The sequence below is a fragment of the Lepidochelys olivacea genome, assembly GCF_965140295.1.
Source record: "Lepidochelys olivacea isolate rLepOli2 genome assembly, chromosome: 4".
NCBI lineage: Eukaryota > Metazoa > Chordata > Testudines > Cheloniidae > Lepidochelys > Lepidochelys olivacea.
Window position 1 is genome coordinate 104,012,840 of NC_140414.1, and position 23,851 is coordinate 104,036,690.

A 23,851-nucleotide genomic window follows, 5' to 3' on the forward strand; every position below is an offset into this window, starting at 1 on the left:
TGAAATGAGCACTGTACATTTGGTATTCTGTGTTGTAACTGAAATAGATATATTTGAAAATGTAGAAAAACATGCAAAATATTTAATACATTTCAATTGGTATTCTATTGTTTAACAGTGCAATTAATCACAATTAATTTTTTTAGTTAATCGCATGAGTTAATTGAGAAAACTCGACAGCCCTAGAAAAATTATTTTATAGTAACAATTCTATATCACTGTATAGTAAAGATGTGATGAGTATTTCAGAGTTTTAAAACTTTCAATAGAAATTTGCATTATATAAATATTGGTTTTACAAAAGCCTTCAGAGCAGTGCAAAACTACAATCTACTTTCTAACCAATGAATGCACCTGTGATAGTTGGGGGACTTCCCAAGATTTGCATATTTTGGAAGGTTTAATAATAAAGCAAATCCAAAACGTGCAGTTGGTGAATTCATGTTCAAATCACATTCAACTGGGTACTTAGTACATCCTCAAATCAAAACACAACGCACTTTTTTCTTTTTACCTGTTGTGCATAAAATGTTGCCACAGGCTTCATACCCATGCGATAGGCCTCCTCTGCTTTTTTTAAGCATTCCTGTTTCTTTTGCTGGTGAAGAAAAGCCTCTGCTCTAAAGTCATCATACCCAGGGTACTCAATGTCTTGGAACACCATCTCATTCAGAACATCTTCAGCCTCCTTGGATTTTTTTGCCTGCGACAGGTAACATTTGCAGTAAAGGCCTGGTCCAAATTCCATTGAAGTCCACTGCAAAGCTCCCATTGATCTCACTAGAGCAGTATGAACCCCTAAGTGAGATTACTTGTGTCTGAAACATGGGCTATGTGATATTTATTCATTGCAGTATAGCAAATACAAACTTATTGCAGGAAAACAAACTTGAGAGAAAATATTAACACATTACAAGCAAAACTGTAATGTTTTACTGACAGATCTGTGACAAGTGAAAATATCCCCCATGCTTGTAGTCTCTGTTTGTCAGGCTAATGCGTATATACAGGAGTACGTGTTCAATTTCCTTTTTTTATTACACCTCTACCCCGATATAACGCGACCCGATATAACATGTGTTCGCATGCAACGCGGTAAAGCAGGCCTCCCCCTGCCCCTCCCCCCAAGGTCTGGGAGGCAGGAGCTGTAGGGGGGGCATTTTGGGGGGCCCCACAGGCCCAGAGTGGCCGGGGTGATTAGCGGGGGGACTGGGAGCAGCCCGCTCCACTTCCAGCCGTGTCGCTCAGGGGAGGGGGCTTGGGGGAAGGGATCCCCCCAGCACTCACAGGCAGCGGCGGAAGCGGAGCAGCCCAGCCCCAGACCACTGCACTCCGCCAGCTCCCAGCCACGGCGCTCCGCTTCCCGCCGCCGGTGAGTGCAGGGGGCGTCCTTTCCCCAACCTCCCTGCACTCACCAGCAGCGGGAAGCGGAGCGCCATGGCTGGGAGCTGGCAAAGTAGAGCGGGCTGGGGCCACGTTGCTCCACTTCCTGCTGCTGGCGGTGAGTGCCTGCCATGGGGCGGGGGTGTGGATAGGGGTCAGAGGAGTCAGGGACAGGAAACAGGGGGGCTGGGTAAGGGGTGGAGTCCTGGGGGTGATTAGGGACGGGGGGTCTCTGGAGGGGGCGGTCAGGGGACAAGGAGCAGGGGGGCCAAAGCTAGTTCGATATAACGCGGTTTCACGTATAACGTGGTATGATTTTTTGGCTCCTGCGGACCGCGTTATATCAGAGTAAAGGTGTACTAAGAAACTGTACAAGCACAAGTAAGCAAATTCAATAAGGACAAATGCAAAGTACTACATTTAGGAAGGAACAATCAGTTGCACATGTACAAAATGGGAAATGACTGCCTAGGAAGGAGTACTGCGGAAAGAGATCTGGGGGTCATAGTGGACCACAAACTAAATATGAGTCAACAGTGTAACACTGTTGCAAAACAAGCAAACATCAGTCTGGGATGTATTAGCAGGAGTATTGTAGGCAAGACACGAGAAGTAATTCTTCCGCTCTACTCCACTCTGATTAGGCCTCAACTGAAGTATTGTGTCCAGACAAATCGGAGAGAGTCCAGAGAAGAGGAACAAAAACGATTAAAGGTCTAGAAAACATGACCTATGAGGGAAGATTGAAAAAATTGGACTTGTTTAGTCTGGAAAAGAGAAGACTGAGGGGGGACATGAGAACAGTTTTCAAGTATGTACAAGGTTGTTACAAGGAGGAGGAAAAAACATTGTTTTTCTTAATCTCTGAGGATAGGACAAGAAGCAACGGGCTTAAACTGCAGCAAAGGAGGTTTAGGGACATTAGGAAAAACTTCCAAACTGTCAGGGTGGTTAAGCACTGGAATAAATTGCCTAGGGAGGTTGTGAAAATTGGAGATTTTTAACAGCAGATTAGATAAACACCTGTTAGGAATGGTCTAGATAATTAGTCCTGCCACGGGTACAGGGGACTGGACTAGATGACCTCTCGAGGTCCCTTCCAGTTCTATGATTCTATCTCTAAGAGGATGGTGGAGCTAATGACATCAGTTGAGGAAATAGCAGTCCCTGCTTTCAGTTAAACTGAAGGATGGTGCCTTGGTAATTTCCAAAAAGGCCTTTTAAATATTTCCTTATTTATAGAAATAGATCCTTAAAATAAATACCCCTTGGGAAGGTGGAGGAGGGCAGCTGATCAAGTGCAAACTTTCCAATTCTAGACTGGATTTTTCTGATTGATTTTTCCGATCGATTGGAATGTTCTAAGCGCCCCTTTTCCCTGCCCAATCTCAATATTCATTCCATGAAGGAAGGGAGTGTGCATATGTGGCTGAGAAAATTAGGCAAAACACCAAAACTGCTAAACTTCAGAATAATAGCACTTTATGGTTCAAGCTTGTTAGATAATAAAGACAGGTTAGTACTGCCCTTCTAAAAATCTCAGTAGAACTGAGTGTTCTTTAATCAGTGCTTCACATTCGAGGAAGAAGCTAATGTCAAAAATATCCACATTCACTGTGACAAAAATACAAACCACAAATGTTGCAGCAAAATGTGTACTTTAACACTGATGACAGGACTTCAGTATATATATTTGTAATTATGAAAAAAATTGGCTTGTACCTTTTTCTCTCGGTTCTTTATAGCACTGCAGGAAGGGAGAGACTCACTTTGCTGAGCAATCTCTTGAGCTACAACCGTTTTTACAAGGTCTGCCTCCAGGACACAGTTCAGAAATTGCTCGGTCTGTTCTAAGGAGTAGCTGTAGAGAGTCAATAAAATATCAATAACTTTGCATATATATTGTCCCAATGCATATTAACAGCAGCTGCATTTGTTAAAATATGTACAGTAGACCTTCATATAGCTACGGGAGTAAATGCTATCATAACGGTACTGGAGTTGTCATTTTTCTACTCAGGAGTTCAGCAAAGTTCCTTGTAATACATCACCAGACTCAGATATTCATTGCACTTATATTTGCCTTGGTGCTAACAGATGTACCCAGTGCCATTTGACCACCAGTAATTAAAAGGGACAGACACTGTTAAAATTTGTAGAATCAAAACTGAACTTTATTTCTGTTTGCAAAGGTTCATGGTATTCTTTGTGTGCATTTTAAACAGAAGTGCTCATTAAGAAAAAAATAATCATAGACAATAGTCCAGCACTCACAACCTACACTACAACAACAATCATGTGCGTAAGTGTGGCTGAGGAAATAATTGTGAGAAGAAAACAGATTTCATTTTCAAGCTTCTGGGAATTTAAAACCAACAGTAAGAAAAGTGACTTTAAAAAATCATGAAGAATATATTGACATTGTACCTTTGAACATTAAGCAAACTATGTAATATTTAGTCTTATTTTCAATCAGCCTTTGCTGTATAGATTTATGGAAGAAATTAATCCTGTTCTTACTATCACAACTTTGGTAGTCCTTCTCATTTTCATTTTGCTCAATAGGCTGATAAGAGGGAGACTGTTTTAAATCAATGAGGTGTTGTGAAGAAGCCACAAAGGCAAAGATACCAAGGAAGGAGTTAGGAGGGAAACTTGTGAGGAAAGAAAGAAATGAAAACAAAGATACCACAAAAGTGGAATTGTGTGGGCTTGAAAGGGAGAACAGGATCCCTAAACTTAATGTAAAAGGTTAATGGAAACCAGTGAATGTATTCAGAGAGGCCTGTGAAATGGCCTGAGCAGTGGATGAGAAAGGCTATTTTAGCAGCAGCACTTTAGATGGACTGAAGAAAGTTACAGAGAGGTGAGAGAGAGGAGGTGGTTGCAGCAGTAAAAGTGAATGATGACCAAGGTATGGACAAGTGCTTGAACTGCTGAGATGGAGAAAAGGACAAATTTTAGAGAAATAACTTGCAAGCTTTGATGACAGCCTAGATGTGTAGGGAGAATGTGCAGGAAGCAAGCAACCCGTGTGAAGAGGAAGATAGTTGGAATGGTCAAGGGTGATAGCAAGAGAAGGAGAAGGGAAGTTTTAGGAAGAAAGATGGACCTCAGTTTTCACAATCTTGAGTCTCAAGTGGTAGCTGGACATCAAGGATAAGAAGCTGAAAAGAATCAGATGCAAGAATGGATGGAAGGAGAGATGACTCTGCCACGGCCTGCTTCATAGATGCTGTAGTAAGGAGTAGAGAATTAGCAGCAAATGTTAGGCCACGGTAGATTTTCCCTCTGGCTGCGTGCCACTCTCACTGACCATACTATTCCCATTACTTGCCAATATCTCCAAGTCAATTCTTAGGATGGCTGCTCCTTGAGTTAGCAGAACCACTGATAGAAAGTGGCTCCAGTCAGTCAACATCATCCAAGGAAGGTTGTAGAGGGAAAGTGAGGGAATGAGAGAAGCGTCTTCTCAAAGTAGTAAAACAAGACTAAAACAAGTGAAAACGTATAAATTTGAAAAAAAAAATCTGCTGTTAAGGACCACAAAGTTTGGCCTTTAATTAAAGCTAAACTTTTGTTATTTTGGATAGAACCATTCTTTAGCAAAGTATTAACTTTTTGGGCACTTAATTGTGACAGAATAACCATGTACTGTATGTTATTACTATGCAGCATTTTACAAAGGAAATATTTAAAGATCTCTCACTTGTTGTCCTTGAAGATGTCCATTAAGAAGTTTTGGTTTATGGTTGGGAACATCTCAAAGAGTTGCTTCTCCTTCAACCTGGCAGCGCAGTCTTTTCTAGCCATGGAAGGAACATGTTTCTAATCCAGAAAGTAAAGTAAGTGGAACGGTAAAATCATCATTAGAGGAATCTACATTAATAAAACTGATCCAATAATGTAACTAATTTGTTATGACCAAAAAAATTTATTCACTACCTAGGCACCTATCATGCTAAAGATTTTAATTACAAATAAGGATCAGCCACACACACTCATCTGGTGCACAGAAAGCTGGGACAGGCATATCATGCTGTGTGATACTGTATTGCCACAGTCTGCAATCATTGGAAGTGACTAAGCTAGAGTTCTCTCAATTTAAACTGAGAGAAGGCAGATGGCATGGTATTTTTCAAGAGGGACCTTAAATTTTGGAATTTACTACACTGTTGGTCTATAAAAGTCCAAATTCCTGAACATTCCAGGCATGCTGTAAAGCCCATCTTTTTTCCCCTCAGGCAATTGGGCAAGGAGCATACTGAGTGTTTGGGGTTGAGCTATGGTGGTTTTATTGACGATGGGAAATATTGGTTTTGTTTTGAGGCAGGTATCGGTTGTTTCGATGTATTATGCATTCAAATTTCAGAAGTCACCTAAAGCAGTGTTTCTCAATGACTGGCCTGTGGACCAGTACCAGTCCCTCAGATCTCCCTGACATAGTTTGGGAAGGCAGCAAGCCAGTCCCTGGTATCAAAAAGGTTGAGAAACACTGACCTAGAGGACATGATATGACAGGTCTTTAATTATAAAACTGAAAATTGCAGTGCTCATATAAAAGAAGTGATCAAAACAAAACTGAGCCAGATTACACCAAGCTGAAATCAATCTTTGGACACCATAGTTATCAGTAAGACATATATAAGCGTAAGGAAAAGAACCCACAACACTCTGCTTCAGAAATACAGGCTTATAGTATTTGAACGTCAATGTCAACAGAAATAGGGACATTTTATTTTTAGGACAACTACTTACAGGGCAACAGAATTACAAAGAAAGACATAATTGCACTAGTCTGTCATTGCATCCATGAAAGGAGAGTAGTGCAGTTAGTTAGATCATTCAAATTGAAAACAGGGGAAAACTAAATGGAAACTAAGAAAATGGAAAAGAACAAAACTTTAGGAAATAATAAGTGTGTGCCAAATTGAGAGAGAATTACATCTTAAATATCCTTTAAATGTGTCAGCTGTCTGGAATGTTGTGGGTTTTTTTAAAAAGTATCACAAGCAATTAAATCTCTTTTTGAACAAGCATAGCATGGTGCTAATTACAAATTTTTGCATGGCTGTCTCACAAAGAATGCATGAAGCCAATTTGATAAACACATTTCTAAAAGTAAACAACCAAAAATGCAGCTCAGCCAAATGCAAACGCTAACCTGTACACCAAGATATAGCGTGATCTGTTTGTGAAACAATTAAGATATTAAACTTTCAAATGACAGATTTATTTTAAAAAGAAACATCAGCTGGCTTTTATCTAGCACCTTAAGTAAACTCTAGCTATCAAAAAACAATTAATAAAATTAGTTAACATCCATCTCAGAAACTCAGCACTAGTCAGCCTGTACAAAGACAGGCAACTATAGAAGCAAAATATGGCTTCTAACCATACCAAACTGTGCGGGGGGGAAAAAATCAGTGTGATACAACTTAGACATCATAAAAAGTGGCAATATTCATACCAGGTCCTGTTTCTCCTGTAAGGCTATTTCTTCAGACATTATTTTTCTGAGTGATACTCTTTGAGTCTGTGCATTCCAGTGATCCATAAAAGGGAAAATTTCTGATGTTGCTAGATTTTCGCTGTGTGTCTCTGTTGATGATCGAGAGGGCCAGGCCATTTTCTTCCTCTGAAGTTTACTGTCTGTGCTCTGAGATAAGACTGTGTCGGAGTCATCCAGATCTAATTGGTCAAACAGTACAAAAGCAACAAAAATCTCAAGGTGACAAAATGAAAAAGTCAATACATTTAATTAAAGCAAAGCCAGAAATAATTAAAATACATTTCACCTTACTACATTTTCATTAATTTATTTATTAATAATCTAATTTTATTTAAGCAACTTATATTTTTAGCAAAAATAACATTACATTGCTTCAATCTTCCTCCTCACCCTCTCCCCCGCAAAGTTTATCAAGCTTCATTTTTCTTCTAACTAATAAAAAAGCAACAATCCAGGTGGAATTTTTAAATGCTGGAACCTAACTTACACCTGCAAATAAATAACTGCATATGACCATGTGTGGGATTTTTTATATTCACAGTTACCTTTGTGTGTGTATATATATATTGCATCCACAACTTATGAACAGATATTTAACTATTCGGTCATGTGTTTCTCTTGCGATGTTAATGGCACAGTTTAGCTATTAGGCAAAAACTCTTTTTTAGTCAAAAGGACCAGATTGCAGCTTGAAGTCACAGCCCAGGTTGTGGGTGAGTAGAGAGGGTGTTTGCTGCAGAGGAAGGATTCCTCATGGGGAGCTGAGGGACTGAATGCTTGATTAGCAGATCCATCACCACTTGAACAAGGGTCACATGCATTACCTCCATGCTGGGCCAGTTCTGGTGACCAAGGTGAAAGGATGGGATGCTCACTAAGGCCATGGCCCCTCCCACTTTCTTCTTGCAGAAGGGTAGCCCCACTTGTAGCACTAGCCTGGATCAGTGCCTCTTCTACCCATGGAGACTGTATCAGGCCCTTGAACATCCATACAGACGCAGTCACAATCTCACCCTATGCATTTTGATCCCAGGTAGACATGAGTAAAGCCAATCCTCAGAGTGCTTTAATGCTATTGTTATAAGTCAGTGGTTTGTTTATTTTTATTACCACTGCTAGGGTTGTACGATAATGGTGAGTAGCACATCAAGTCCACTAAATGCAAGCTGAGCTTAACAAATGAAGCAGTTGATTTTCAACAATTTGCAATTTTTTAACCTTACTAGTTTTAGTTTTCGAAAACTAAGCGTTATTACAGTAATTTAAGGGAACAGTACACTGTACCTTGCATAAGCAGCTTATAATATTCCTCTTCTTTCCTTTGTCTCTTCTAATTACAAATATTAAAAAAATCACATTAGTGAACCACAGATATAGGTTTCCCCCTGATGTTAACTCAACAGATGTTACTTTTCAGGTAAACAGGTTTTAAATTCCATTACAATTTTTAAACTTTTTATCTGGAAAAAATGTGTATATATCTAAGATAAGAAATACATTAAGAGGTAAAGTTTTGAAAATAATACTATTTTTCAAGTGACAGATCAAAGTAGTGGTAAGATATCAAATCAGATCTTATAATTAAATTAAGGATTAGACAAACCAAGAGAAGATTGTACCAAAAAATAAGATGCAGTTTGAAGCAGTTTTTCTTCTTACTCTGGCTGAATTCATGATGACATGAGACTCTTAGAAAGAGAACCTTTCTCAATTAGTTAGTATAAATATATTTGTTTTCTGTACATAATAGGTAATGTGCACTGAGACTTCCTCTTAAAGAATAAAATCAAGGCTTTTTAAGGTCAAATGTCATTGTTGGTGGATGGTTTTAAAATTCATGTTTAAACAATGGGCAATACATAATAATAGACTGGACATTAACTGATCTTTTTGTGAGAATGTGTATGTTATGATTTTTTTCCCCCCATCATTAATCTAATTTTTGCTAATGGTATGCCTTACGGTGTGAAATTTATTCTTCTCTGAAATCCTTCTCATGTTATCCCCCCCAAAATCTGAAAAATGTCAAAGATTTCCTCTTCCTCGCCTTCCCTCCAAAAATGTATTTTAGAAGCAGTGGGGCACTGATGCTCATTTTGAAATTATACTCCATAGTTTGTTTTTATGTTGTATTTTAAGAGACTGGTATTATATTGCCTTTAGGTTTTATTTGTTGCAGGGGCAGGTGACACTATGTAACTACAATAATTATTTCCTCTGTGCTACATGTCCACTTACCCTATGTATTTTATAAAGTATAGCTAATACTCTCACTGTTACAGTAAATATATAAAATACCTTATATAAATATTTAAACAAATGAAGAAAGAGAAACAAATAGATTGACAAAGCCCAAGTGTAACTTCTTATAAGAAAGAAGCCTACCAACCATAATAGATTCTTTCCATTTCTCATGAATCACTTTGGCCAGATTCAGATCTATATGAACCACATAATCCTCAACAGTTAGTGATCCTTATGGAAGAAAGAAAATATACTCATTAAAGCACTGTACAAAAATTAATCCTATCAAGCATAGCACTGTGGCTTACCACTAATTAATTTACATTTAGGAAATTTTGCATAAAAATGTCATGCCCGAAAACTGCAGTGACTGCCAAGTTAAATAAAGACACTGAGTTCTGAGCCCTCACCCAACAGGATTCATAAACCAACACAATCTGGAAGGGGCGGGAGAGGGCAAGTTAATATTAATCGCATCTTGTTTAAACCTGACTATTGGAACGACTGGCTCTTTTATACCCTTATAATTTTTAATGCATATTCTTCTTTTATAAGTCCAACCTAGAATTTAACGTCTTTGCAGTTAACTCTGAACCTTGTGACCAATTGTGATGCTGTATTTTTCCCTTATTTAATCTCTCTCCTTGGATAATCATCCCTGAAGAATACATCAGGCATTAGTGTCCTCATTGTTCCCTGCATCATACCCAATTTAGAGAAGCATCCTCCCTAGGAAGCATAAAAGCCAAGAAACCTTTCTACACTAATCCAGACAGCAAGAGTGATTATGGTAGCAGCATAATGTAATCTTTCCCCGGCACACCTAAGTGATACTAGCACACCTGTCAGTTTCTCAAAAAGAAAAGGAGGGTGATATAGAGCATGCAAAGAAAGGGGACAGGTCTGAGAAATAGTAACACCGCGCTCCCCCTTTTTACCCCAACCCAAGAAAAAGTCTTTTTTTTTTTTTTTTGCTCACAGCCAAACACATCAATAAATTATAGATTCAAAATGTTATATCAAAGTTTCTAAACTTTATGAAAAATCATTTCAAAGATTACTAAACCTCGTTTTGTTTTTTCAAACCAAGTTCAAGATCAATCAAACCTGTGTACTACCGTATTGCTATACGGGTCAGAAACCTGGACCCTCTTACAGGCAGACCTGGAGTGGCTAGAGGCATTCCATTTGCACAGTCAGCACCAAATCCTGAGCATAAAAAATGGTTTGATATTGTGCCAAATGTCAGAGTCTCATAAAGATCTGACTTTTCTTCAACCCCCCCATTACATTCAAAAGTGGTGCTGCATGCTCTTCAGCCATGTTGCCAGGATAGATACATGTTCTCAAACTCTCCATGATCCCACGAAGGGATGAAGGCTCTGACCCTACTTGCGGGGCCACCCTAGAGATTTGTGATTTGCAGGATTGAGCCAGATCTGAGAACTTCACTAAACAACGCCTGATGTGATACCACCAACCATGGTCACTCTGGCCGGCACAACAGTCCCCAGTGGACTTTGTGTGTTTGATGATTATTTTGTTTTTTCTTTCTTTCTTTCCATTTTCTCTTGATCTCTCCCCTTTTAATTCTAGATCTTGATGCATCTTCAGGTGTTTTCAATGCACGTTTTTTCTCAGACCAATTTTTCACTTAAAAAAATGTTTTATATTATTTTCTCTCTAACTTTCTTTCATTTCTAATTTGGCATCTCCCTTCCCCATTTACTTGTCCTGTCAAAGGTTCTCTCTCTCTCTTCCTTTTCCCAACCAATCAAAATTTTTCCTCATCATTATCTACCTCTCCATCCTGGGGAAACAGAAAGTAGGTTCTGCTCCAAGCCAGACAAGTGGAAATATTTTCTTGTGATACTCTTCAAATATATATGTGGGCAGAGACAAAAAATTTAAAAGGAATGATAGCTATCTTTGCTGCTATATTTTATGTAATGTTCTGGTTCAGTTCAGTTTTTAAATGAACAAGAGCCTTTGAATAGCACCACAATATCATGAGGAATTCAAAAGTAAGCATAAATAAATAAATTAAAATAGTTTTAAAAAAAGAACTACATTACATATGTATTTGTATTAATAATTTTTCATGTCCTTACCTGAGTCAATGCCAACTGGTCCAAATATTTCTTTCAGCTGAAGGGCTAGTTCAGGAGGTAATGCCAATTCTAGGCAATTTATATTTATGGATCCTGAGGATAATGAACTAGGGTTCAATAACTTGGTTCTATCTTCATCCATATTAGAAGGTTTGCTTTCTTCCCCATCACCTCCAATTGATATCATAGGATTCCCCTGAGTTTCTTTATAGGTTTCCAGTTCTTCTTCATCACTTGCATAGCTCTTCAAAGGTGCTTGATCCATTTGCAGTAACGGAAGAATCATATTATTTACTTTGGAACTCTCTTGATATGTTTCTGAAAGTTTATTGTCTATCTCCTTATTTAATTTGGGTTTCAAAATGATTGGAGCAGTGTTAAACTCCTTAGGGAAAGTCACAGGTAGACATAAGCCCACATCAAACTGAGACACCACTGGTTTTTCTTCTGTTTCATTAACAAGGCTCATCACCTTTGAGTTTATTTTCTGTGTGTCTGAAACAGATTGCTCAATGATATCTGTTCCTGTATCTTGTGCCTGAGTTCTGGGAGCAATATCATTGGTATTTTTGAGTTTTATGGAAGCACTCGGTGGAAGTCTTGTTAGTGAGTCAGATATTTTAGCATCTGTCTCAAGTATGTCTGTAGTTTCACTCTCTGCATAACACACTGATAAATTGTTTTCTGAAAGTTGAGTGATACCATCAGTCATAATTATTTGGCTGGTTTGTTCAGAATTTTTAAGATTCTCTCTATAGTTTGTATTTGCCTTGAATTCAAGGTCTGGGGTACCTAGCTCAGTTCCTGCCTCCTGCAAGCATTCAATGTCTTCGCCTTTACACAACTTTTCATCAGAATCCAATAGCAGGCCTGTGGCCCAGACAATGTCCTTGTTACATCTTTCATATAAGTCCTTCAATGCATCAAATGAAAAGGACCCAAACAGCTTACAAAGAACATTCAGATTTTCAGATTCATCAATACTGATAAGTTCACTTTCTTCTACATACGTGCTTTTATCATACATAACTCTATAGGGGATTTTTTCTTGAGAACTTGAAGCAGCATCCATGTCTTTTGGTCTGAACGCTTCTAATCTGCCATGTAATACTTTGGTATTCTCGGAAATAATATTCTCAGAAGTAATAATTTTCTTTTCTAATCTCCATAAGAGCGCGAAATCCTGTGGCTCAGTCTGTGAATACCTGCTTGGTTGTTTACATATGTGTTTTTTAGGTTTCTCTTCCAGCAAATTAAGTGTAGACAACCGTTCTTCTGGTTTGGAGAGGGCCACACTGCTGTTGGTAAATGTGAGGGCTAATTTATGATGCTTCCGTGTTCTTTTATTTTGTTTGGGCTTTTTCTCACTGATACTTTCACTAGCTACTCTTTCAGGTTCTTGAAAATTTGATTTCTCTGTCTCCTGTAGCTCTTCAGTGCTCACAGATGTTCCATGAAGCACATCCACTGGGTCAAGAACATTTTTGTGTATATCACATTTATTATTTCCAGCTTCATCAGATTCACTTAGACTTCTCTTTGATATTCTCCTTGATCTATGTTGCCTCTGCCGTAAAGAGCTCATAACAGGCCAGTCTCCCACCATTTGCAATTCTGGGGTAACTGTATCTGCACCAAGAACACAAAAAGAGTCAGAGGCTAAATTTTCTTCCCCCTGTCTTTTTTCACCAGGTAGTACTTCCTGCTGAATATCTGCCAGGTCCACTTGTGCCTTGTGTGAATCAAGAAGATGCTGGCTGGTTGCTTTATCCTCTTTATCACTCTTCATAGAAGATTTGTCTATTCTTCTAGTTCTTTTGGTTCTCTGCCCGATTGTTTGTTCTACAGGCCAGTCACCCAGAAAGTTTAATAATTCTGGCCTCACTGATACATCCAAAGATGAATCATTTTGTTTCATAATGTTCCTTTCACGTGTTAATACTGGTTCTACTGCAATTTCATTGTACTGATCTTTTTCAGTTTGAACTTCCACAATCTTGTCACTATGTTCTTGAATATGTTCACAAGAACAGATATGCAAGTGTGTGGTTTCTTCAGATTTCACCTCATCAGTTTTACTAGTTTCTGTTTCAGTAATTCTATGTATTTCTTCTCTCTTTACAGCTTTTTCCCCCAAAGGCACTTCCTTTTCTTCATAATCTGATAAACTAATATCCACACCACCTTGAATAATGCTATTCTCAGAAACGTGTTCTCTTAAATTATTTTCAATTTCCTCCTCTTCTTTTCGAAAATATTTATCACCTAAATTATTATTTTCTAGTGCTGAAGATATAGCAGATACATGTTTCTCCTCTTCAGCTAATTCAGGAAGCTTCAAAGCTGAAGCAAAAAGTCTCTCTTCTTTCACGTAAGCATGTACCTCTTTTTGCCTGTAAGACAAATAATTAAACAGAAGACATTTAAAGAAAACTTAAAAGAAAAAAAAAAACTAACAAGCTAACCCCACTTCCCTACAAACCTCTATTCTGGATTGGGTACTAAATAAATTTAAATTAAAGCTCATAAGCTCTTTAAACCAGGATCCCATATTTTAGTTTTGGATACTATACAATCATTGACCTGAGAGATATATAAAATGTTCACATGCTCCCAACCCATGAAATCTAGGGAGAGGAACACAGGTTAAAAAGAACTAGCTCAAATCTGAACACTCCCCACGAATAAAAAAAAAACAGCACAGATTTTCACTTGATAAGGGCCCCTCCTTGATTCCAAATAGGGATTACATTTTTCTCTTTCCATTAGTCTATCTCCCTCTACCCCAACCTGCAGTTTCCAACAGGAGCACTAGCCTGGATAATATTCCCACCTTTGCAACAGATATGGTGACTATGTTCAAATATCATGAGTTTCATAGCTTTCCCAAACTCAGATGTTCAATAAAAACTCTAGAAATTAACAGGTAAGGGTTTTAGCCAGGTCCCCATTGCCATATGATGTTTTACAATCCATTGTAATTCCATTTAATTTTCACAGCCCACCCGACTTTAACAGTACCCCCTAATTTGTACAGAAATGTACGCAAAAAGTCAAAATAATAAATAACTAGATTAAAATGAAATCCCATTTATTATCACTCAACACAATTAATGTTAACAAGGTGAAAGGAATGAAGTCAAAACAGGGAAAGAACAGGCTAAAGACTGGATAATCAAAAATTCGGATAATCCAGAGAGCGGCAGGGCTGACAGACAGGGCTCTCACTGCCTGGGGCTCAGGCTGTCAAATCCTAGTTTAGTTAATACAGAGAGACAGATAATGGAGGCTCGGATAAACAGAGTTCTATTGTATATGATTTTAGTTTTTACATTTTGTGAAAAAATAAAGATTCTGTATAAAAATGCAAATTCTGAATTTTTCCATGGCAAACGGATTTCTAGGATCCCTGCTCATAAGCAAACTAGAGAAATGCGGTCTAGATGGAATTACTATAAGGTGGATGCATAATTCGGTGAAAGCCTGTCTCAAAGAGTAGATACTGTGACAAAGTTCCTCCTCTGCTTTGGTGGGTCCTGCGCTTACTGGATGTTTTGCTCACCTCAGAGATTCACGGCAGCCCTCAGTTTGGCCACTTTTGCTAGTGGCTCAAACCTGCCATTCACTCAGCTAACCTCATCACTGGCCAGCATGGGGAAAAGGAAGGAGAACAATCCCCACAGTCTCTGCTGATCCACCCTAGTGGGTCGGGGGACTGGCCAGGGACCTTCCCCACTGGTGGGACCCACAGTCCAGGTCAACTCCTCCTGTATCCAGTAGGGAGTTGGAGGGATAGGAGGAACCCGGGCCCACCCTCTACTTCAGGTTCCAGCCCAGGGCCCTGTGGATCACAGCTGTCCACAGTGTTTCGTGTAACACCTGTGTGACAGCTACAACTCCCTGGGCTACTACCCCATGACCTCCTCCCAACACCTTCTGTATCCTCACCACAGGACCTTCCTCCTGATGCCAGATAGCATTTGTACACCTTAGTTCTCCAGCAGCATGCCCTCTAACTCTCAGCTCCTTGCACGCCCCTCACTCATTGAAGTGAGGTCCATTTTAAATCAGGTACCCTGATTAGCCTGCCTGTCTTAATGGATTCTAGCAGCTTCTTAATTGGCTCCAGGTGTCCTAATTAGCCTGCCTGCCTTAAATGGTTCCAGCAAATTCCTAATTGTTCTGGAACCACCCGTTACCTTACTCAGAGAAAAGGTACCTGCTTAATCTGGGGCTAATATATCTGCCTTCTATCACTCTCCTGTAGCCATCTGGCCCAACCTTGTCACAACAGTTTGTTGTTAAAACGGGAGGACATACGTAGTGGGATCCTGCAAAGGTCAGTCCTGGGTCTAGTACTATTCCACATTTCATTAATGATTTGGATGACAGAGTAGAAGATATGCTTATAAAATTAGCTGAGGATACCAAACTGGGAGGGGATACAAGTAATTTGGAGGACAGAACTATGATTCAAAATGACCTCGACAAAATTTAGAATTGTTCTGAATTCAACAAGATGAAATTTAATGAAGATAAGTACAAAGTAGTACACTTAAGGAGGAAAAATCAAATGCAAAACTATAAATTGGGGAATAACTGCCTAGGCAGTAGTACTGCTAAAAAGGATCTGGGGGTTATAAAGGATTATAAACTGAATATGAGTCAATGATGTAATGCAGTTTCAAAAAAGGCTAATATCATTTTGGGGTGTATTAACAGGAGTGTCGTACGTAAGACACAGGAGGTAATTGTCCTGCTCTATTCGGCACTCATGAGGCCATAGCTGAGTACTATGTCCAATTCTGGGCCCCACACTTTAAGGAAAGATGTGGACAAATTAGAGAGTCCAGAAGACAACAACAAAAACGATAAAAAGTTTAGAAAACCTGATTTATGAGGAAAGGTTAAAAAAAACTGGGCATGTTTATTCTTGACAAAAGATGACTGAAGGTGACCTGATAACAGTCTTCCAATGTGTTACAGTCTGTTACAAAGAGAACAATGATCAATTGTTCTCTATGCCCACTGAAGGAGGGACAAGAAGTAATAGGCTTAATCTGCAGTAAGGTAGATTCAGGTTAAATATTAGGGAAAACTTTCTCACTAGAAGGGTAGTTAAGATCTGCAATAGGCCTCCAAGGGAGGTTGTGGATTCCCCATCACTGGAGGTTTTTAATAAGAGGTTGGACAAACACCTGTCAGGGATGGTCTATGTTTACTTTGTCCTACCTCAGCATAGGGGGCTGGAGTAGATGACTTGTCAAAGACCCTTCCAACACTACAGTTCTATTATTCTATTTAAGGGATCCATTTCCAAGATAAAAGAAAAGGAGTACTTGTGGCACCTTAGAGACTAACCAATTTATTTGAGCATAAGCTTTCGTGAGCTACAGCTCACTTCATCGGATGCATACCGTGGAAACTGCAGCAGACTTTATATATACACAGAGAATATGAAACAATACCTCCTCCCACCCCACTGTCCTGCTGGTAATAGCTTATCTAAAGTGATCATCAGGTGGGCCATTTCCAGCACAAATCCAGGGTTTTCTCACCCTCCACCCCACAATTTGTGGGGGGGGGTGGAGGGTGAGAAAACCCTGGATTTGTGTTGGAAATGGCCCACCTGATGATCACTTTAGATAAGCTATTACCAGCAGGACAGTGGGGTGGGAGGAGGTATTGTTTCATATTCTCTGTGTATATATAAAGTCTGCTGCAGTTTCCACGGTGTGCATCCGATGAAGTGAGCTGTAGCTCACGAAAGCTTATGCTCAAATAAATTGGTTAGTCTCTAAGGTGCCACAAGTACTCCTTTTCTTTTTGCGAATACAGACTAACACGGCTGTTACTCTGAAACATTTCCAAGATACTATAAACACATTCTACATTATCCACTACAGAAGGCCACAGATGCTAACTGCTTACAAAATACGGTTGGGAATATACTCTCAGTATACATATACTCATATAATCCTCAATATAATAAATATATTCCATAATACCAAACAGATCAATCACTCCAATCCTAGCCATAAAAATCATCTACTCCACCAACACCCCACTCTATAAGTACAAAATGCAGACCTAGGGTATTTACATATATATAGGATTATACTCCTTTTAAAAACTTTAGTACACATTTAATAGTTAGTATATAAAAATCTATACTGTACACCCAGTAGTATATTTCCAGTACAGAAGAAAACAAGAGGAAAAAGTTAAGGTTGGTGGACAGCAATAATCTAGTGGACTAATAGTATATCATATAGAAATGGAGAAACAGCTGATTCCCTTAACTGTTCACGTATAAAATTCTTAACCTTGTAAATATAAAAAACACTAAATTTTTATTAAACTGGGGTTTTTTTGGGTTGGGGGTTTGAACAGTTCTGGGTTAGGAGGAGTTAGCCAGCCTTCACTGTTAAAAAAAAAAGTTAAGATTGGAATTGTGTAACAAAGTTTTTTATTTAGGCATATAGAGCAAGTACGTCTTACCCGTAACCTTCCCCCTGACAAAGATCTTCATTCCAATCAGCATTTTCTGATTTGTCTGGGACAGTAGAATTCAAGATTGAGTTAACAGTAAGGCAACGTTCATATCGCTCCAACATTCTTTTTATCTTTTCTTTAGATACACCATGAATGTTTCGCCTAGAGATTAAAAGATAAAAAAAAGTAACATTCCAGATTTTAATATTCAAACAAAACAGATTGAAAGATGGAATCGTTTCTCTTTATGCTGTTATATTTCTAGTTTTGCTTAATATTAAACCTAAGAATTAGGCTAAAATATTTTTTTCTTAAACTGCTCTCTGGGATGTTGTAAACCAGATGCTGGGTGTTTCACCTTCTGTTAGGCAGGCAGGGAGTCAAACTGCATAAAGGAGATTCTGGCACTCAGTCCTCTTCCTGTAGGCTATACTCAGTTGAGAACTTCTCAGAGTGGGAAGAAAACATATTTGCCTACTCTGATCTCCCCGCTTCTAGCCATTTGTCAGTGTATCTTATCCCTCTGAGTAGGATTTTGCACTGACTTTGTTACGTCTCAGAAAACAATTTGCTTGGCAGTGGCCTGAGCTAGGGTATGTAAATCCTGGCCAGTGTGGCAAGCAGAGGGGAAAAGGGGTTGAGGGGAGGGGAGAAAACCCCAAGTAAGCCCTAGCAGCAAGAAATGGTGGTACCCACCACTCCATGGAAGGAAATCAACTCACAGCTGTTCCAGAAGGATCCCCATAAGCACCCACCATCTGAGAGCTGCATTAGCTATGTGTTCAACCCAGATGGTAATGCCTAGGAAAAGTTGTAACCAAGCTTCCACTGGTGGTTCAACAGAGCTTGTCTCCAGGAGCTTGTTCTGCTCACATGAAGAAGTGACTGCTACTCTAGTGCATAAGGTAGGAGGGACACTTGGAATCAGGACAGCCAACAGCGGAATAGATCACCTCAATGCAAGGACAGACCCAATATGATGAGACAAACCCTGGATGCTTTCCAGGGGTCCTACTGGATCTATCATTGTGCCTGGATTTCCAAGAGATATTTTAGGGATGAATATACATTTGCACAGCTTTCTGAAGATTTAAAGGTTTCAGAGTAGCAGCCATGTTAGTCTGTATTCACAAAAAGACAAGGAGTACTTGTGGCACCTTAGAGACTAACACATTTATTTGAGCATAAGCTTTCGTGAGCTACAGCTCACTTCCAGCTCACGAAAGCTCATGCTCAAATAAATGTGTTAGTCTCTAAGGTGCCACAAGTACTCCTTTTCTTTTTGAAGATTTAAAGTGTCATATAAATGACAAAGGTGCCTTTCTGGCTGCAAGCTAATTTATTTTGAAACTGGATATAAAAATAAACAAAATGATTAAAGGAATTTCTCAAACCCAACACAGACATAATAAAGTTGTAAGCAGAACAGTTAAAATAAAAAGTTAATCAGGTGTTTATTTAATTGTTAACAAGGGGCTTACTGATGTTTTGGAGCCTCAATGGCCATTGTCAAGGTAAAAAAAAGTTATTTTAAAGAGGATAAATGAAAGATGAAGCAGCTTACTTCAATATCTTCTACAATATTTTTACCTTTCAAGCTCTTTTGGTTTAAACTTCCACCAAGTATCAGGCTCTCGGAACATAACTTTGTATTTGTACTGCTGAGACTGAATAAAAATAAATACAAAATACATCAGTGATGTCATATTTCCATGAAAGAGCACACAATGTACAAGACAGACACATATCAGGTTCCCATTTTACAAAACAAGTTAAACACTCCAAAAATACACTAACCATGTATCAGCCTTCATTTATGGTTACACAGATAGGGATTTTTCAAAGCAGTCTAGGTTACTTAGATACATATCTTCCTTTAAAATTAATTAAATGTATCTCACATCTCAACCACAGTCTCTACGTGACAGAGCTAATTTAGTTTTGTCCAAGCAACATTCTGAAAAATCTCACTATTTTAAGAACCATTTCTTTCCCTTTTTTCAACCTTTTCTTATTTCCGTTAGCTGCAAGCATGGAGCTTTTTCTCCTTCTAGAATACTATGTGGTATCTTCTCAAGGCAAAAACAAATCTGCTTTAAATCTAGCCAAGAGAAATCACTTTGGAGATGATTGTCCCCCATTCCTATCTTCAGGACCATTCCTATTGTCCTGGAGACACACCAAAGCACTTTCCTGGAAACAGAACTTAAAGTATTTTCCTTATACTTTCATGAAGTATGCAACACTACCAAGAAGATAGCCATGAACTGATGGCACTCAAAAGTACTTTTTTAAAACCTTCCACAATTAACACTGTAGCTATGACCGGGTATAAAATTAGACCCCATTCATAAAAATAATCTAAATATTGAACAAGTCCCACCTTTCACCTGTCCATCACACATGCCGAGGGCTGGACTTGATGACCTCTCAAGGTCCCTTCCAGCTCAACATTTCTATGATTCTATGCAGCTAAGGTAGAATATTTTTTACTAACCACTTCAATCCTGTGTTAATATCTTTTGAGCAAAGAAGTGCTTTCATATCTACAAGGGCATTAAATCCCGAGGAGACCTATTTTTATTTTTTAAGTTAATTTACTGTGCTGAAAAGTACCAACCTGACAGTACTGCTGAGTTAAGTCCTCTATTTATCAACAAAACCAGTTATAATACAGGAAGTGGCAGCAGAAGATTCTAACACTTTCCCACTGATGTGCCTAAACCCAGACTAGGATGAAAACCTCTTGGGGTAAGAAAGTAGATCAATCCTCATCCCAATTCAACTCTCAGTCTCTTGGCTGAGGCTGCCAACAAAGTTGACAATTAGTTCTAATTTGAGGGTTTGGTTTGGTTTGTTCGCAATACTGACATGGACGACTTTTAAAACTAGGCTTCAATGCCATATCACAAGTGGGAGATCCAAACAAAGAGACCATTTCCAGTCCTTGGTATTCTTTTTAACAAGCATAAGTGAGCTTCCTTAATATAAGGATTTGAAAGTACCTTTTAAATATAAAGTATCTTACCAAACATAGTGATGAATGGACAATGGAAAATAAGAAAGTTTTAATCAGAATATCTATCCTGGATCTGAGAAACCTCCCCATAAAATGTTCGGTTTGAAAATTCCTGACCAGCTCTAGTACTGGATCCTGTAAAATGGTTCAGTAAGTTAAGTTACTTTAAAAATTAAATAAAATCTAAGAAGTAAAATGCATGTGTGATGTTATTGACGTGAACTGTGACCATATAGATCACTGTTGCAACCAAGGTCCTATAGTTGAATCAAATCTTGTACAAAGGAGGTCAAGTAAGGTGTCTATGGAAAGGTTGTAATTTGCTAGTTATGATTATGCTGTCTGTATGTGTGTATCATTTTTGTATTGGAAGTTATGAATATTGGCTATGTACTTGTATCTCAATGTGTTTGATTCTAAGTAGCTTCAGTGAAGCACTTGGTCAGCTTCTTGAGAAAGGACTATTCTGAGTAAGTGCCCAATCAAGAAACACTTAACGGACAATGGACTTCGGGAGACGCCAATCCAGAATTGAGCTTTCCTGGGAACATTCAAACTAACATGTTAACAATGGCATCAGCCTTCAAAAAGCTGAATCATTTATGGACATGTGACTTGCCCAGGTGGCTACAAACTCCATCTTCTAGCTGTGATTTTGAACAGAAAAACGAAGGGGTTTCCACCCCCGAGAGAGAATATAAAAGGCCCTGGAAGCCTCTCCATTTGATCTTCAAATGGCTCAAGAGATAACCTCTCCACCCCAAAGAGATTACAGAAAGAAACTGGAACAAAGGATTGTAACTACAGGGGTGTGAGTGATTGCTGGGCCCACGCCATAAGCCACAACATTGGTCTGAAAAGGATTGGGCCCAGACTAGGAAGGAGTCTAGTCTGTGAAAGAAGCTCACTGGAACATCTCTGAAGGTGAGATTTACCTGTATTCAGTGTCCTACTGTATTACGCTTAGACTTGCGTGTTTTGTTTTATTTTGCTTGGTGACTTACTTTGTTCCGTCTGTCATTACTTGGAACCACTTAAATCCTAGTTTTTATACTTAATAAAATCACTTTTGCTTATTAACTAATCCAGAGTAAGTAATTAATACCCGGAGGAGCAAACAGCTGTGCGTATCTCTCTATCAGTGTTAGAGAGGGCAGACAATTTATGAGTTTACCCTGTATAAGCTTTATACAGAGTATAACGGATTTATTCGGGGTTTAGGCTCCCAGAAAGACTGAATACTGGGTGCTGGGAAAGTCCCTGTTAACTAAGAAGCCCCTGAGCTGAGTGGATCTCAATTTCAGTGAACTGCAAAGAGGTGTGGCCCAACCTCTGGGTCTGTGCTGAAGCTGACTGAAGTGTCTAACTCAGCAAGACAGGAGTGGAGGGAAGCCTCTTCTGGCAGGGGGGTTTGTTCTCAGTGGTATCCCAGCACATCTAGTGACAGTCTTGAGGGAGTTTCTGTGACCCAACCCGTCACAGCGTGTTCCACATGCATAGCACCCTTTAAAAAAAAAAAAGACCACTTTTTGTTAAAAGCCTAAAAATGCATACCGGTTTGAAATTATTGACCTAAGCATTCAGAATTGGGCTCCAAATATAGAAGGACCAGAAGAGTACTGTGAATTTCTGCCATTCCTAAAGCCCGGTCTACACTAGCAAATTAGGTCGGCATAATTACGCTGCTCAGGAAACATCCACAGCTCTAACCAGTGTAGTTAAGCCAACCTAAGTCTCCATGTAAACAGCACTAGGTCAACAGAAGAATTCTTCCGTGAATCTAGCGATGCCTCTCAGGAAGGTGGATTACCCACACCAGTGGGAGTATCCCTCCCATCAGGATAGGTGGTGTCTACACTGAAGCGCTACAGTGGTGTGGCTGTAGCATTTTAAGTGCAGACAAGCCTTAAGATACCATTGCTTCAAAGGGCCAAGATTCCTCAACTTGCACTGAAGTCAATGGAACAGATCTTCAGATGACATCTGTTGTCAAAGCTCCACAATGGAGCTATGACAACTTATACCAGCCGAGGATGTATTCCAATAGGCATTACTTGCACTAAGGGCCTCACAGAATTGGGAGCGAAATGATCAGAAGATGAAGAAAAGACAATATTACAAGAAAAATGTATCACTAACAAACATTACAGCAGCATTATTTTGACGAACTAAATATGAGTCATATACTCAATACAAATTGATTCATCTAGCCTGCCTTCAACTGAACTAACAGTATTTCATAACTGCTTACAGAAGATATGAAAAGCTTTACAAATAGGCTCACCTGTATCCTAATAAAACCCTGTAATATTGCTACTTAAACACTTTAGTGGGATTTCCAGTTGTAGAGTATATTTATTTTCAAATATTTCAGCTAAATAAAATATAACACTACAGGACAATTTGATCTTCAAATCAGTATTTAAGACACACTTCTTATGTGAAACTTATCAACGGTAGTCCAGCAAATAAAAGAAAGTTAGGCCTCCATCTATCATTTGGTGCTTGTGTCACTGAATTACACTGGATGTCAAAATTAGGATGAGGCAGGGACTGTATTCTTGGCTTTCTGTAGAGCATCACCAACCCCATTGTTGGTACTCAGCTAATCTGAGCAGTAAGAAAAACTAGCTAACAGTGTTATTGATTATGCATAAGGAAGAACAGAATCCAGCTTACTCTTCAAAATGTGTATTTGCTCTGGGGTACAAAACACTTGAATTTGTCAGTAAAATAAGCAGATAAAACACTCAGACCTACACAAAGCAGAATATTTAATGACATGGTACCGTTTTTACACTTTTTTTTAATTGTGTGCTTGATCCAACTCCTGCTGAACTCAAACAGAAGCTGGACTGAGCCCCATAACCGCTCTTTAAAATGTTCTCAGGTCAGTTACCAATCTCTTTGCACATTGCTCAAATCATCATACTAACCAAAGCAACATAAGGCTTCATCTCCCATGCCTGTACATTTGTGTTGTCTATTATTATAGGAGAGATTCTCTTTTCAAAGGCTTCTTTAGCTGAAACACAAACGCATACAGAAGAGCGAGGTGTGGTTAATTTCTTGATAATAAAAATCGAC

General features: G+C 38.9%; 1 protein-coding gene across 6 annotated transcripts in view; it reads right to left on the bottom strand.

Moving 5' to 3' along the window:
- Window positions 1-23,851, bottom strand: part of N4BP2 (NEDD4 binding protein 2) — a 119,936-nt gene that overhangs the window by 12,469 nt on the left and 83,616 nt on the right. For all 6 annotated transcript variants that reach the window (XM_084627250.1, XM_084627252.1, XM_084627254.1 and 3 more), the window contains 10 exons: window positions 23,701-23,789; window positions 19,336-19,412; window positions 17,752-17,907; window positions 11,251-13,643; window positions 9,285-9,370; window positions 8,180-8,225; window positions 6,854-7,074; window positions 5,093-5,211; window positions 3,106-3,244; window positions 515-703 (listed from right to left, as the gene is read on the bottom strand). In XM_084627250.1, coding sequence (XP_084483376.1) covers window positions 515-703; window positions 3,106-3,244; window positions 5,093-5,211; window positions 6,854-7,074; window positions 8,180-8,225; window positions 9,285-9,370; window positions 11,251-13,643; window positions 17,752-17,907; window positions 19,336-19,412; window positions 23,701-23,789 — 3,515 coding nt within the window. The remainder of the gene's footprint in view (window positions 1-514; window positions 704-3,105; window positions 3,245-5,092; window positions 5,212-6,853; window positions 7,075-8,179; window positions 8,226-9,284; window positions 9,371-11,250; window positions 13,644-17,751; window positions 17,908-19,335; window positions 19,413-23,700; window positions 23,790-23,851) is intronic.